Source organism: Linderina pennispora (assembly GCF_002104995.1).
Source record: "Linderina pennispora strain ATCC 12442 chromosome Unknown DL89scaffold_5, whole genome shotgun sequence".
NCBI lineage: Eukaryota > Fungi > Kickxellomycota > Kickxellomycetes > Kickxellales > Kickxellaceae > Linderina > Linderina pennispora.
Window position 1 is genome coordinate 142,917 of NW_024468253.1, and position 14,105 is coordinate 157,021.

Below are 14,105 nucleotides of genomic sequence, written 5' to 3' on the forward strand. Positions count from 1 at the left end.
TCGCCCCCCTCTTTGTAATTGCTCTTCTCTCTGCATGGATAAGCAACAGCCGTGGACAATAGCGTCAGCGCTGGAGCACGACTTGGCTGTCCGCTGTCTCCGGATTTTCGTTCCGCTCCTCTGCTCCCAATGGTGTGTTCAGAAAAATAAAACTTGGCATGAGCAGGCTGGTACTAGCCGAACGCGTGCCTTTTGCTACTGGCGAGCGCATGAAAACGAAGGAACTAGCCGACAATGCTCAGCTGAGATGCAGCAGTGGACAAAAATAATCACACCTTGGCTAATATTGCCCGTGTTGAACAAACAGGAGAGCGCAAACTGGTAGACTAGCACGATCCTAGAACCAGACAAGGAGGAGATGCTCTAGCTCCTATTGGGCGTGCCGGTTCTTTTAGGAAACTGCAGGTGGGCAGCTGGATAGACATCTACAGAGATCTGGGTGAAGGGAATTCCACGCGCTGAAGGCCGCAACAGACTGGTCGACGAACGCACAGCTCAGGGCAACCAGTGGTTTAATTCATTGCAGTTACTGATTAATGCCTTTGTCCAGCTGTGCAACCAAGGAACAAGAAAAACGAGCCACTACGGCCGAAAGAACCAAATGAGTATAGTCAGCTGGTTACACACATCCGCCTCCGGTGCCCAAGCTCGTGGGCGATTCTAGAGGCGAAGACGGACAGAGCGGGAGCCGAGCGGGAGGAAGATGGCAGGTAGGGCATGACGCCGATGGCTGCCAACGGCCCACGGGTTCGAAAAGGTGGTGTGGGCAAATCACCCACTGGTGCACAGCCGCCCTTTTTGGCCCGTAGACGTGCGCTTCTGAGGATCGTCGATCCCCCGATATGATGGTGGCAGGCATGTCACAATCGCCAGTCGGTTGCAGTCGCAGAAAATGGAACAGGACGCTGGCGTGTGGCTCTCAGGCAGGGTAGGTGACCCACCCCCTCCAATCCTTTTTCTCTCGACCGATACTGATTTGGCTGGCATAAACTTTTGCGTATTCTACTCAGGACCCTTTTTGCAAGCGCCTGTGTGATTTTTTGCTTCTAGCAGTGAACTGCTGCTGGCGAGCATGTGGAATAGGCTTAAATAGCACCCCGACCTGCGGGCATCCTGCGGCGCGTTCTTCTCTCCTGCTTCTCCCTGTATTTCTAGCTGTATTCACTTAGCAAACATATTCCCTGGTACTTTTCCAAGTATTGATACATCTCACATCTTGCCAATTCGCTCTGACACTTTTGAAAAGCCACCGTACTTTTTCACCAATTATTATTTTATTTGGTCGATTTTACACCTTGCTCTAATTTCATTACCGTGGTCTGCAACGCCCAGCCCTGCGACTGCTATATATACCGCAGAGAGCAGCCGTGGTCAAACGGGTTTCTAGGATTTTTTCCTCTCGCCAAGTTTTTATTTTCTCGTTATCGATTGTTTTTCACCTTCTTCCCCTTGCTCAAATCCATTCTATTTTTGTTTCCGCCTTCAGGTTTCCTTCTCACTCCGGCATCATATTTCTCAGTAATTCACTCCCACCTCTCTTTTATATCACCGACAGCCTTCGAGGGACACCCCCCATTGCCACTTTTGTTCAATCAGCTATATACACCATATATACATACATACATGGGTAGCATGGCTCTATATTCAAAACAAGGTAAGATTCTTGCTGTGCACTTGATACACCGCCCGTGTGTGCAGCACATGTGCAGTGAGAATGACTGCAGACGCCCTGCGACTGTCACCCGCTTACTCTCGGCCAAGGGCAGAAATGAACGTGTTCTGTTTCATTTCATTTGCAGAGGCTCAGACCGGAGACGTGGTGCTGGAGCGCCACCCTAGTTAGACTATGGTGACGGACAGCGCCTTGTTTTCTTATTGCCCTACATTCTGTTGCCGGCAGAGATGGACAGGGGAGGGCTGGGTGGGCTTAGACGCTGTAGCAGGCCTACTCGTCTACAGAACGCCGCAATGCGATTGTGCGGCCTTGCACTATTTGTTTCTAAAAACAAAGCCCGTCCGGGCATTTGCTAAGCTGTAGACCTTAAAGACTCGCAGGAGCTCTATAATAACTGCGGGTTTATTTCGAAGAAGACCCGCTCCATCTACGCGTGGCGCGCGGCACTCTGGGTTCGCTACTGCAAGCAGCGCAACCAGGACTATGCCGTGACCGAAGAGCGGCTGATTCAGTATCTGGACTGGTTGTTTGAGATCGACTTGGTCAACAAGATCAATACAAAGAAGAGCTATGTGCCAGACATTCTGCGTGACCATCTGGGCAGCGTGGTGTGTCTGTGGCGGATCCAGACAGGCAACGATCCTGATCTCGTATCGCCAAAGGAGGGTACGCGGTTTCAGGCCAAGTGGGACGAGATCCTGCGCAGCTACCCGCGCCGCCACGAGCGATTCCAGTCGCGCTCATATTTGCTGGACGGTCGGGGTGGAGACTCGAACGCCGGGACGCCGGGCGTGAGCCTGGCAATGTCTCCACATCAGGCGTCTGTGCCACCACATACTGACGCACCCGACTACAGATACCAGCAGCACGGCAGCTATCAGTACAAGCGATATCCCACGTACGAAAGCAGCCAGTCGCGGGCGCCGCTACCGCTGCCGCAGACATCGCAGCAGCAGCAGCAGCAGCAGCAGCAGCAATTGTCACCGAGCCCCCCTCACCTTGGCGCTGGACGAGCGGTGCGAGATGGACTGGCAGCTGCAGTGGCTTCACAGCGGGACGTGGTCGGCGCTGACTGCGCGCGCACTCTTCACTGTTGCCATCTCGACATGGGTAGATGTGGTTGAGGTGCTGGGGCATGCGGCTGGCAGACGTGGGCTTTGCTTCGAGCACGATGGCACCGCGGCTGCCGTCCTCGGTGCTCAGGGTATCCCTGCTGACGAAGCCCCAAAGGCGCGCGCACGCCCAGACATGGCCAGCCGCCAGTCAACAAGCCCCCCGGGGCTCGCTATCAGGTAAGTCTGCGAGTTCTAAAAGTGTGGATCACACCCAATATGCCTGCCCCAAAGCTCACTCTGGCTACACGCAGTCATCCTCTGCCTAATGCCGCTAGAAGTAGTCAGTCTGCGTGTGACGGACATAGCAATGGGCGCTATTGTCCTGAAAATCGAGCAGGAGGCGCTCATGCTGCGGTGTTGCTAGGCGTCGTCTAGTAAGCCTGGCGTTGTTCAGACAATTGGCATTGTGCATTGACGCCATTATTTTTTGCTGGCCATGGCTTGGCAGCCGGGTGTGGGCGACACTCGACAGCCCCAAGCCGTTGCCACTCCCACACCCAAGCCCTCCTGCCTTTGTTCACAGTCACTGTCGCAACCCCCCTACATCCTGACACACTGCATGTCTTAATTTGTTCGTCTTGCATATTGTTACATCGCCCTGCCTGCTGCGTCGGTCCTTTTTTAAATTGCTGCATTCGGATGCGAGTTTGTGCCCTTTTGAATGCGCTCATCTCTGCAGCTCCAGCATCCATCCTATCCCGCCCATGTCACGCCGTCACACCTTTTGCCGTCCAGCATGCAACTGTGCTGGCATTCCTTCCTCCACCTCCCCCGCATCACGCGGAACAGCCTCCCTCTTTTTCTGGAATCTGCTGGCCAAGACGGCCTTTGCCTATGTGTTTGTTTTTAGTACAAACACCACAACCGCTCTTTTGTGTCGCCGGGTAGGAAAAATTCCCTGTCTCGAATGTGATCCTGTATTTCCCCGCTTTCAACACCTTTGTGACATATCCTGGACTCCTGTCACTTCTAGGTTCGCCATAGCCTGGAGGAAGAGGGAAGAGGAGATCCTGAGCCCCAAATGGGCCCATTTACCTGAGTCAGCAAGGTCAGCACCTATTTTCCCACACACCTTGAAATTGGTGACGCTTATAGCGCTACCTTGTCGATTTCGACAGAACACTCTATGCCAGGATCCGCGGAGTTCCGCAGCACTGAACCCGATCCCCATCCCTCTTTAAGACTCCAGTGCTGCTGTATTTGGCGACCTCCCGTGTGTGCCATGGGCGCGGACCGTTTTTGCAGAGATCATTTACATATACCGCTGGCGAGCAGTGGTCTCGGTGCATTCCCCTGCCATTGGAACATTCGCGTCAAGGAGTGGTGCCCCTCTAGCCACTAGCCCAAAGAGTGGGGTATTTGATAAGCCGAGTTTCACATGCGGGCGTACTCGGTACACGGGTCACAGGCATTATTTGCGTCATCTACTAATATCGCGCGACTTTCCTCCCCCGCTCGCTTTGGGGCTCATCCGAGCTGTGTAGTTCAGCGTCATTCGCGCCCGCAACCCCCTGATCTGTGCGTGGAATGCGCTGGCAGCGCTCCTGTTCCACCGGTGGCACATTGCTGGATCGCCGCCGCCGACGTTTGCGGACTCGATGTGGCACGGCACTCTGGTGATTGCCCCGCGATCGCGTACACCGTCGCCGTCAAGTGATAGGCGTAACAGCGTTCTGTCCGATGTGACGATGGAGCCGTCGGTGGCGGGATTTGCAACGATCGGCGAGAGGCTCGATTTCGTGCACAGCCTGCTGCCCGACGAGCGCCTGCCCATGGAAAGGTAACGTGTTGTCGTTTTGCTGGCAAGTGAAATCTCCATCTGCAATCACAGATGGGCGCAGTGTGAGCCACCCATGTTTCTGCCCCAACTGCGTGCTTTGTGGTTTATGTGTGCTGGGGATACAGGCGAGCCCAATTGCGGAATTGCGGGCCCAATTGCAGCGTGGGGTGTGCAGGCTAGGTCTCTCGCAATCACCCAGCCAGACGCAGTCTCGCACCGGGCTGTTAGGAGTAGCTTCTGGGAAATTAATGATCCCCCACCACCATCACCATCGCCGTGTCCTTTCGGTGATTGTTCACTCAGGGGTCACTGAGGCGGCAGCCACATGTGCTCAATCGCTGGTACAACACAGCGTAAAATGGCGATTTGCAGTTCATGCTGTGGTACAGTCAGGCGCCATTTCCGGACTGAGCTGTCGCAGCGCTGCTCCCTGTCTCTGATGCTTGATTTGGCCTGCGTATCTGTCCCTGGGTCAGAAATTCCGTGCGGCGGGCTGCACCATGGGCTATCCACAAATCCGCTCCTTCATCCTCATCCTCACTATCATTATCATTATCATTATCATTGATTATTCCGACAATCCTATCCCTACTTCGCCTCCAAAACAAATAGGGTGGTCAGACAGCGCGGCCTCCAGTGTGCTCGGGAGTCGAGCTTCCACGGATCGGGCGCGGGGCCAGCGCTCATGCAGCGCAATGACGCGCGCTTTGGTCGGCCCAGCTCTGCATATGGAGGAGCGGGCGACGGATGCCTGGCGCCACTGGTCGAGGGCGAGGCTGCCGATCGCCTCTACGCCCTGTCGACGGCCAACAGCGGGTACTACGAGCCACACCACACCATTCAGCGGCACAAGGTTATTCCGCCCGAGTCACTGCAGCAGACGGTAAGTTGCTTCCTTTGATGTCGATCGCCTCAAGCCATGGCTGGATCCGTGTGCATTGACCTGGCAAAGCAATGGAGACGGCATATGGTGGCGGAGGGGCAGCCCATGCAGATCATTGCGTATGCTGGAGGCAGACATGTCACACACAGGATTTCAGCCTGCCCATGCACAGAAACATCCGGCGCATGCATGCGTGTTGCTTTCACCAATTGATGGGCAATCACATACCCAACCGTCCTTTATATGTGCCTGTGGGTGCACTCTCTGGCTGACATGGGAAACTCTGCCTGAATTATCGCCGCTGGTCCTGATGGACAGAACGGAAGCTGCCGCATTTCTTTGGGGTGGGTATCCAGGCCCTGCCCGGAATTCTGCCTCGCGAAATCCGGTGCAAGGAGTGCGTCTGCTATTCCTACCCGCCTGTGCATTTATGTGCGTTGATGCCGCAGCGTGCGTTGCTGGTGCATTCCGTGCTGGCAGATTTAGTTGTGCTAGCACCTCTTCTTTTTCCGCCCACGTAGTCCCATTGGATGCATGCCCGGACTTGGCATCGTCGTGCTAGTGCATAATTCGTATTTTTATCCAGCTCTCCTTACCACCAGGGATTGTCCTTCTGCTTTGCTGCGACATGTTCAGGTTGCCGGGTCACTTTCTCCAGCAGCAGTAGCAGTAGCAGCAGCAGCAGCAGCAGCCTGGGCATGGTCCCGCTTTCGTGCATGTTCTATTTTTTGACGACTGTGACGATCCAGCTGCCATTAGATCCGCCCTCCGCCTGGCCTTGTCGTCCTGCTTCTGTGGGCCACGGAATCCGTGCGTGCTCTGTAATGCGTCACCAGACATGCCGTTGTGTCCAGCGGGGCATGTCCATCCTTTTTCTTTTTGTGCCGGACGCCAATTTGTTTCGTGGTGCGGTTGGAAAGGAGCGGAGGCGCAAAATGGAACAGAAATCATGCCCCTAATTGCCATCCTGTTAGTCAGCAGACGGCTGGTCGTTCCCATTAGCGGGCATGAGCTGCTTTTGCCCAAGAGACACCCCCCAGGCTAACCTATATTTCGCTGTATTCCGCCTGTAGATCTTTCCTTGGGTCTCAACGATGCAGAGTACGGTGCCGGCGAACACGGCTGTTGACGAGCGGCGCAACATCAGCCGTTTTCTAGACTTCCTCCACGATCTGCGGATTGTCTTGTTGCAGGTAGGTCATTGGTACATTGGTTGGGCGCAGTGTGGTTGGAGCTCTGCGAGCCACTTGCTTTTTTTATCAGGGATATGCCGGGGTCCACCGTTACTTGCCTGCGGGCTCTACTGCACCCAGCTGTCCGTTTGCCGCCCAGTGAATGTCCGATTGCTCTCCAAGCGATATGGAACGTTCGGCCATGAACAACGTTTTTCCTTCCCACCCTTGGCCAGATACGCAAAATTCACAACCCGCGTACATGCCTGTGATGTGCGCTTGCATTGCTTTCGTGATTTGTTGCTGAGCGGATGTTATTCCTCCCACATCGGCCCGTTTCTATTTTTATCGCACATATGTGAGCATATCTTGGTGGACACAGCAGATAATTGTGCGGATCCTCCGTGTCTCTTGCCCCCTCTCCCCCTGGCACAATGTGTCTGCTTCGTGATGCCTTGGAGCAAATCTGCCTATTCCGACAATACCAGCCTTGTTGCTGGTATGCAGCAGTTCTCTACCTGGAAATGTCTGGAAGTGAACAGGCATTTGGCACTCGTCTTATTTCTTTTTCCAGCCAACCAAGCTGCATGTCTCGGCGCATTATCAGCGAGTGATGGGCCAGGCACACCTGCTTACTCGAATTGCCAAATCGACTCCATTTGGTGACAGGAAATTGCATGCCCTGCTCCATGGATTTGCAGAGAGGAATTCCCTGGAGATGTTTGGTGGAGTCGGCCACTTTCCTTTCGTTGTCTTTGGTTTAGTCTTCCACATTTGTTCAGTTTTGCACATCCCTTTTGCAGAAACAGGGAGCGTCAAAAGATGGGGATGAGTGATGAGCGTCACTTTGCGAATACAGGAGCGCAGAGGCTGGGACTATCATTATTTCGCTTCTAATTTTCGCGCTGCAGAGTACTGTCGACTGCGATTCACTGGCATGCATGCCACTAAACCCCCTTTTCATCTCTGTGACACTGTAGGACATGGCAGTTCTCAAATGCTGTGCTGCGCAGCTGCCGCGCGGAATGGAGATGTCGAGCATCGTGGGCAATCCTATATTCTGCAGCCCCGAGTTCAACGCGTTCTGTGCGACCATGAAGGTGGAGGCGGCCGACGAACTCCGGGTTCTCCAACACGATCTTGAGGCGACGATTAACACCATGGCATCGCGCCGCAGCGACAATTACGGAAAGCAGCTGGGGGACGGTGGAATCATGTTGCCGTCAATCAGCAAGCTACATGTGCACGACGATGCAATGGCGGGCGGGTCGCCCCATGGATCATACTCTCCCACGACCTCGCCCTCGCCGCCCGTGAACCAGCGCGACATGGCACGCAATTCGATCTCGTACGTGGACAGCCCGCGCATGTCGGACACCGGATATGTACAGAGCTCATTCCGCGCGCCCGCTGGCAGGATGGACGACATGGGCGTGTCCCACAGCATGCCCAGTCGCGTGATGGAGCACTGGGGCAACAGCAGCAATGGCAACAGCAGTTTGATGCCCAAGCGGCGGCGGGACTATGGCGGCGGCCCTGTGGTTCTGACACCGCCCTCGATGGCAGCTGCCAATCCCAATAGTCCGCGCGGCGGGTTCTCGTCTCCGCCTGGGCAGGCTGCCACCCTGCATCACTCGCACCATCACCCATATCACCCGTCGCAGCGGACTCCGCGGTCGCCGCAGGTAGGTGGCAATGGCAGCGCTGCCCGTCCCAATCTGTCCGGAAATCCGTTGCCACCAATTTCGCAGTTTGTGCAGCCGGGCTCGACACCGATGCTATCGCCGCCAGCGACCAGCGGAATGCTGTTGTCGCACGTCCCCCAGTCGCAGCATCAGCATCAGCAAGAGCCTTCTCCCAACTCGCGCTATGCTGATGGACCGGCTGCGGCAAACGAGGGTGTGCACCATGTTGACACCAACCAGATATGCTATCTGCGCGAGGAGAATGCACAGCTGCGCTCGCGTCTTCAGCGTCTGGAGCAAACGGTCATGCAAAAGCAGGCCGAGATGCAGGACTGGATGAACCGCGTCGAGCAGTATATCATGCGCCCCAACGAGCCCCGCACGGCATAACTCTGAGCAAAACCAATTCGTTCGCTTTTTTCAACTGATGAGAATAAGTTAGTATTCAAACAAGTAAATGGGTTGGAAGATGGCAGAGCTGAGAGAAGCTGGCTAGAAGAGTGTTGCGGCAACTGTGATGCCGATGATGACAAGGAGACTTGAGGACAGAGAGTGCTTGGAAAAATGCGAGGCAGCACCTACAATTGCAAGAGACAGTGCAACATCAGTACAACGATGTGGATATTCAAGATATAATCTACATGTGGTGGAGGGCAAAGGATGGGCAGTTGCAAGACGAGAAAGAGAATCTGCCCGGTCCGCTCTTTTGTGCCCACCCCTAGCGCTGCCACGATAGCGAGAGCAGGCAAGGGGAAAACGCGGTGCTGTAAGACATCACAGAGCATGTATTGCCAGTATCGTCTCATCCGCCCCTCCAATCTCAGCTGCACGCGCTAGACACCAGGCAGCCCAGGCTCTGAAGACCTATTGGCGACAACAGTGTCTGGCGTATTGGCCACAGCCGCCCATGTCGCACTGCTGGCAGCCGGAACCACACGTGTGACGTTGTAAACGATCATGCTTTCCAAAGGCATACCAACCGGAGCGCTGCTGGACCGCATCACTGTCGTTGGACTCGCGGACACAGCAGTTGAAATGTCAGCGCCGGTGACGATGGACTTACCGGTTGCAGATGCAGCCGCAGTCCCACTTGCAACACTCGAAGCGCCATTGCTGCTGCCCCTAGAAGTTGTATAACTGTTGTATGTGGTTCCCGTACCTGAGCTGTTGAATTGGGATTCGTCAAACCTAGCAGACGGGTAATGGCAATGTGAAGAAAGGTCAGTGGTCAATGCACGCAAAAAGAAACAAATCTACTGGGCTTTGCGCCTATCTGCAGTTATTGGCTGATGCAACTTACCCGATAACCTTGCCTGACGAGTCGATTGGACCTTGTGGTTGTTTGGATATACGACAGGAAGGCATTGGCGTGAGTAAACAAGCTGACCATGCCGGCGCCGCCGCAGTTCACCGTGATCGAGGCACCTGGGCCGGCGGTTCCGAAGCTAGTGATTCCAAGCAGCATGTTCTTGCCATTGACCTGGCGGATCAGCGGGCCGCCACTGTCGCCGGGACAGGTATCGGTGCCAGTATCGCCAGCGACACAAATGCGTTTCCCGTTATTGCCGTTGAACTGCGTATCTTTCTTCCCGCACTGGGCAACGGACTGGAGTAGTCAAAGGGCCCTCTTTCAAGTCCTTCGAGGCTGATTTCCCGGTCGGCGACGTGAACCCCCAGCCAAGCGCGGTAACCTGGATGCCATCGTCCAACGCTGGCCGTGTCGATATCGATGGGCTGGACCGAGTCCGACCAGGTGATGTTGGTAGAGAGCTGCAGCATCGCGATGTCGTTGACCATCGAGTTGTCGTTGTACTGCGGGTGCACCACGACCTTGGCCACCTGCGTACGCCTTGGACGGATCCAGGTTGTAGTTGTATTGGCCGACGTATACGGTTATGTCGTTGGCCTTGGCGGTCTTGATGCAGTGGGCGGCAGTCAGAATCCATTGCTGTCCGATGATCGACCCGCCGCAGAAGGTCTTCTCGGCGCCGTTATGCATGTATACCACGAACGGATACTCGCCTTTGCTGGCGGTTCGGCCACCCATGATGCGCGGTTGCAGACGGCTGGCGTGCGCCAATGCGCTCAGAACGAGCAGGGAGAGAGGAAGCCACAGCATTTGTTGGCTAGTTGGGCTAGTCTTGGCAGAGGGTGTGTGGAGAGAGATGGACGAAAAGAAGTGAGCAGATTGCGTGTTTGAGCTCTTCCTCCCCTAGACGATAATATACAAGGTGGATATATAGGCAGCTGGATTGGTACGAGAAAAAGACTAAAAGGAATCCGCGGGTTCTTTCTGGAGGAAGGACCCGCATCCCTTTGGGCAGTCCTCAGCGCTATTTAAACCGCTTCCCAGGGCATTGCGTTTCTTTCTGTGCGCGTTTTTCGGCGGCAAACGTATAAGCCCAGTCTTGCAAGGCCACTGTGGCAGGTAATGGATGTTTGGAGGCGGTGGGGACGCAGCTTCAAGCACCAACCTATGAGCAAAGCAATTCGGGCATCTCTCAGTGTCCCAGCAAAGAGGAATGGGGGAGGAAATCTTTCCAAAGAAGGAAATGTGAGAGACGATTCTATAACCCCCTGTCCATCCTATCCCGCAAAGAACGGAAAGATGGCTGGACAAACACCATTCGCCTTAAAAACAGGCGGCGGAGATCGACGGTGGTTAAGCGTGACTTTTGCGCCAAGACAAGGAGGATATTAAAGGCATTGTTGAGCCAAATGAAGTGTTTTCCACCTCATGTAGCGGCATCAACAAATAACGGTGAAGAAATAATAAACATCATGCAGAAATGGAAAAAATGCTGGATATGCGTGCTTTCGCAAGCCGTAGCTTGAGCATTGCTCCTCCAGAGCATGTCCAGTACCAAGGCCCAAACTCTTTTTAGACGGAAATGCCAAGCCTTTTGCGGCAAGAAAAAAGAAGATTATATATAGACGGATATTTTTAGAGGCGGCCGTCATTCTTCTCAACCGCACAGTCAGCCTGTTGCGCGCCCGCTGCGGCTGTCCCTGACATCGACATGTCAGCCGAATCAGGTTACAGCAAGCCAGGCACCAACGAGAGCCCCACTGCAGACTACACTATGGAGGTAGCGTCCAGCCTCTGACAAGTTGCACAGACGGCCGTATTGAAAACACCCTTGCGCAACTCGTCTATTCCCTTTTCTCTCTTCAGTATTAAATATAGCTTTTAAAATCCCCACACATTTAGCAAACACAAGCCGAACAAATATTTTAGGTGGGCACGCCATAGGGGAGGACAGCGACTGAGGGATAAAAAAAGAGCGAGTATTGCACAAAAAAGGAAAAAAAGCGTTGAATAAGAAAGTAGTGGCTGCTCAGGAACTGGAGTTGTTGGCAATGGTAAAGGAACTGGTAGCCTGTTTCGTGTCACCGTCCGAGGTACTGCTTGCAGGCCCAGCACCCTTGGCAGGCAGGTCGCTCTTCTCAGCCTCCTTGATTGCGTCTCTGAGCCAGGCCGGGATAGGCTTCCCGGACAGCAGGATCTGGTTAATGGCCTCGGCATGACGATACTCGTCCTCGAAGCGCCTGTGCTCCGGGCCGTACATATTGAAAGCCGTCTGCTGGTCGATAATCGACGACAGCCTCCGCATGCTCTCGGCGCCCAGCGAGGGGCGGCCAAAAGTCGGCCGCAGTCATGGTTGGCGAAAGCACTGACGATACGGACTCGGCCGGCTTGTTCGTCAGCGACTTGCTCCGGGCCAAAAGGCCGCTATCGGTCGCCACGCTCTCGCTGGTAGTCATCGGAGTGCCGGTCACTATAGGCGAGGGCTCGCCCAGCCCCGCCATATCGTTTGGCAGCATCCGGGGGCTCTCGCTAGTCATGATCGGCGGCAGGAACGACGCCACGCTGCTCTCAACCGACGGGTTGGCGTGCGGCGTCGGCATGTAGTTGTGGGCGACGACGTCGCGGCGGAACTTGTCCGGGTCGGCGTACGCGTCACTGTAGTCGGCACCGATGGGCTGCCTGACAATTGTGTCCGGCGACAGGTCCGCGGGCGTCCCGACATCCTGGTAGGCGCTGTCGCGCTGGTAGTAGCTGGCAGCGGTCTCGCCCTTGATCTCGGCCGAGTGCGCGCTGTCGGAGTCGGCATTGCTACCACGGCGCTTGCGTCCAGAGAAAAACCCCAGGTTGCCTTTGCGGCGGTTCCAGCGGTAAAACACCACCGATGCGATAATAATGGCGATCAGGCCGAGCACCGACGAGATAGGTCGCGGCAATAATAACGACCTTGGAGGACACGCCACTGGAGCCCGAGTCGGCCGAATTGTCTGTTGCCGACGTCACACTCCACTGCCAGCTCTTCAGATCCAACTGGTACATGTCGTTGTCCTGGCCTCTGGGCACAATCCCGCCAAACACATACATCTTGTTATCGTAGATGGCTGCTGCATGGCCGCCGCGTGGCGCCGGACCATTCCTTATAGTCGGCATCGGAGATGGGCGCCTGCGACCACACAAACGAGCCACCCTCGGCCTTGAGCATCCACACTTTGCGGTCTGTTGGGGCATCCTTGACGCTGGGCAGGCCGCCAAACACATACATGGTGTCGTCGGAGCACACGGCCGAATGCAGGACGCGCTCGGACGGCTCGCCCTGCGACGTGTCGATATTCGGCAAGTAATTCCCAGCCGCCCGACACCGAAAACACCTTGACGTCATTGTAGCTGTTGATGTTCTGGTCGGCGCCGCCAAACAGAACAACCACATTGGGCTTGCTCAGATAGCACAATGTGTGGTATTTGCGCGCTGGCCCGTTGCTCGCGTACGTCCATGACATGGACGACGGCGTCAGAATGTCCAGGTTATTGGCAATCGTGGGCGGCGAGTCCGCCTCGTTCTTGTCGTTCAGGGGCACGCCGCCGTGCATGTAGAATTTGCTGCCCACCGTCGCGAATGCCGCGCCGAACCGCGTCACCGGCAGCTGCCCGTGCATGGTCGGCGCGCTCCAGCTCGCATGCACGCTGTCCAGAAGACTGACCGATGTCGCCTCTTTGCCCACGACTCCGTATTGCGCATTGTACACCCAGATGTTGTCTGGTGACGACCCGCAGCCCGGCAATACCGGTCCGATGCTCGGCGTATTGTCCGTCTTCGGCCCTTGCCATTTGCTGCTGGAAAGGTCGAATATCTGCAGATTCGTCAGGCCCTTGGCTGCAGAGTCCAGGGGGTCCCGGTCGGCCGAAGTGGTCCCGCCGTACGACATCAGCAGCGGCGTGCCCTGCTTGTCCGTGAAGGGCACCAGGCATGCGAAGGTCCGCCAGGGCTCGGTCAGTGTGGGCGCGCTGTCGAGGATTCCTTCGCGAGGAGAAAACCGCCGTGTCATTATTGGTATTATAAAAATAATGCAGTTATAACATGGGTGGAAAATAATAGCGAGCAGAGGAGGGATGGGCTAGAAGAGTGTCCGCTTCTATTTCTGGTACTGAGCTGCGAGTTGGCACTGGAAATAGCACGAATCATTCATCCACCATTGGGGGAGGCTCACCAGAACATCTGACACCCGACCAGCCTCTCCCTTTGTTTTCTGAGGACCGGTGCTCTGAGGAGGGATTTCCATCCACATCTCGTTGCGGCCAGAGGCAAAAACAATGCTTTTTGGGCTGCACTACTGCAGAGCTTAATGTGCAGGCTGAATATTGCAATTCCCCCATTAAGTCATAGGCAAATGTTGCAGCAAGAGGCAGCGCATCATCTGGCCTTCCCAGCGGTATATTGGCAACAGGAGAACAAGTCAAGGTCATGCGGGCAATACAGCATTACACACCGTCT

The 14,105-nt window shown here is 55.3% G+C and overlaps 3 protein-coding genes across 3 annotated transcripts; 1 reads left to right on the plus strand and 2 right to left on the minus strand.

Annotated features, from left to right (window-relative positions):
* The first annotated feature begins 1,144 nt into the window (after positions 1-1,144).
* Positions 1,145-8,783, plus strand: DL89DRAFT_266698 (uncharacterized protein). The gene is given in 8 exon segments (XM_040887188.1): positions 1,145-1,654; positions 2,039-2,691; positions 2,711-2,800; positions 2,898-2,971; positions 4,280-4,570; positions 5,183-5,453; positions 6,527-6,646; positions 7,606-8,783. 8 exon segments carry the CDS (start codon positions 1,624-1,626, stop codon positions 8,698-8,700), a joined length of 2,625 nt encoding a protein of 874 aa, XP_040744069.1. The 5' UTR covers positions 1,145-1,623; the 3' UTR covers positions 8,701-8,783.
* DL89DRAFT_266705 (trypsin-like serine protease) lies at positions 8,772-10,596 on the minus strand. Its single transcript, XM_040887189.1, is given in 6 exon segments — positions 8,772-8,888; positions 9,470-9,498; positions 9,642-9,891; positions 9,914-10,001; positions 10,021-10,149; positions 10,202-10,596. The coding sequence occupies 6 exon segments, from the start codon at positions 10,427-10,429 to the stop codon at positions 8,803-8,805; spliced, it is 810 nt and encodes a 269-aa protein (XP_040744070.1). The 5' UTR covers positions 10,430-10,596; the 3' UTR covers positions 8,772-8,802.
* Positions 10,597-11,370: 774 nt separating this feature from the next.
* DL89DRAFT_266707 (galactose oxidase) lies at positions 11,371-14,070 on the minus strand. Its single transcript, XM_040887190.1, has 5 exons — positions 12,976-14,070; positions 12,787-12,929; positions 12,532-12,752; positions 11,990-12,467; positions 11,371-11,925 (listed from the first exon to the last, which is right to left on the minus strand). Exons 1-5 carry the CDS (start codon positions 13,657-13,659, stop codon positions 11,649-11,651), a joined length of 1,803 nt encoding a protein of 600 aa, XP_040744071.1. The 5' UTR covers positions 13,660-14,070; the 3' UTR covers positions 11,371-11,648.
* Between the last annotated feature and the right edge of the window lie 35 nt (positions 14,071-14,105).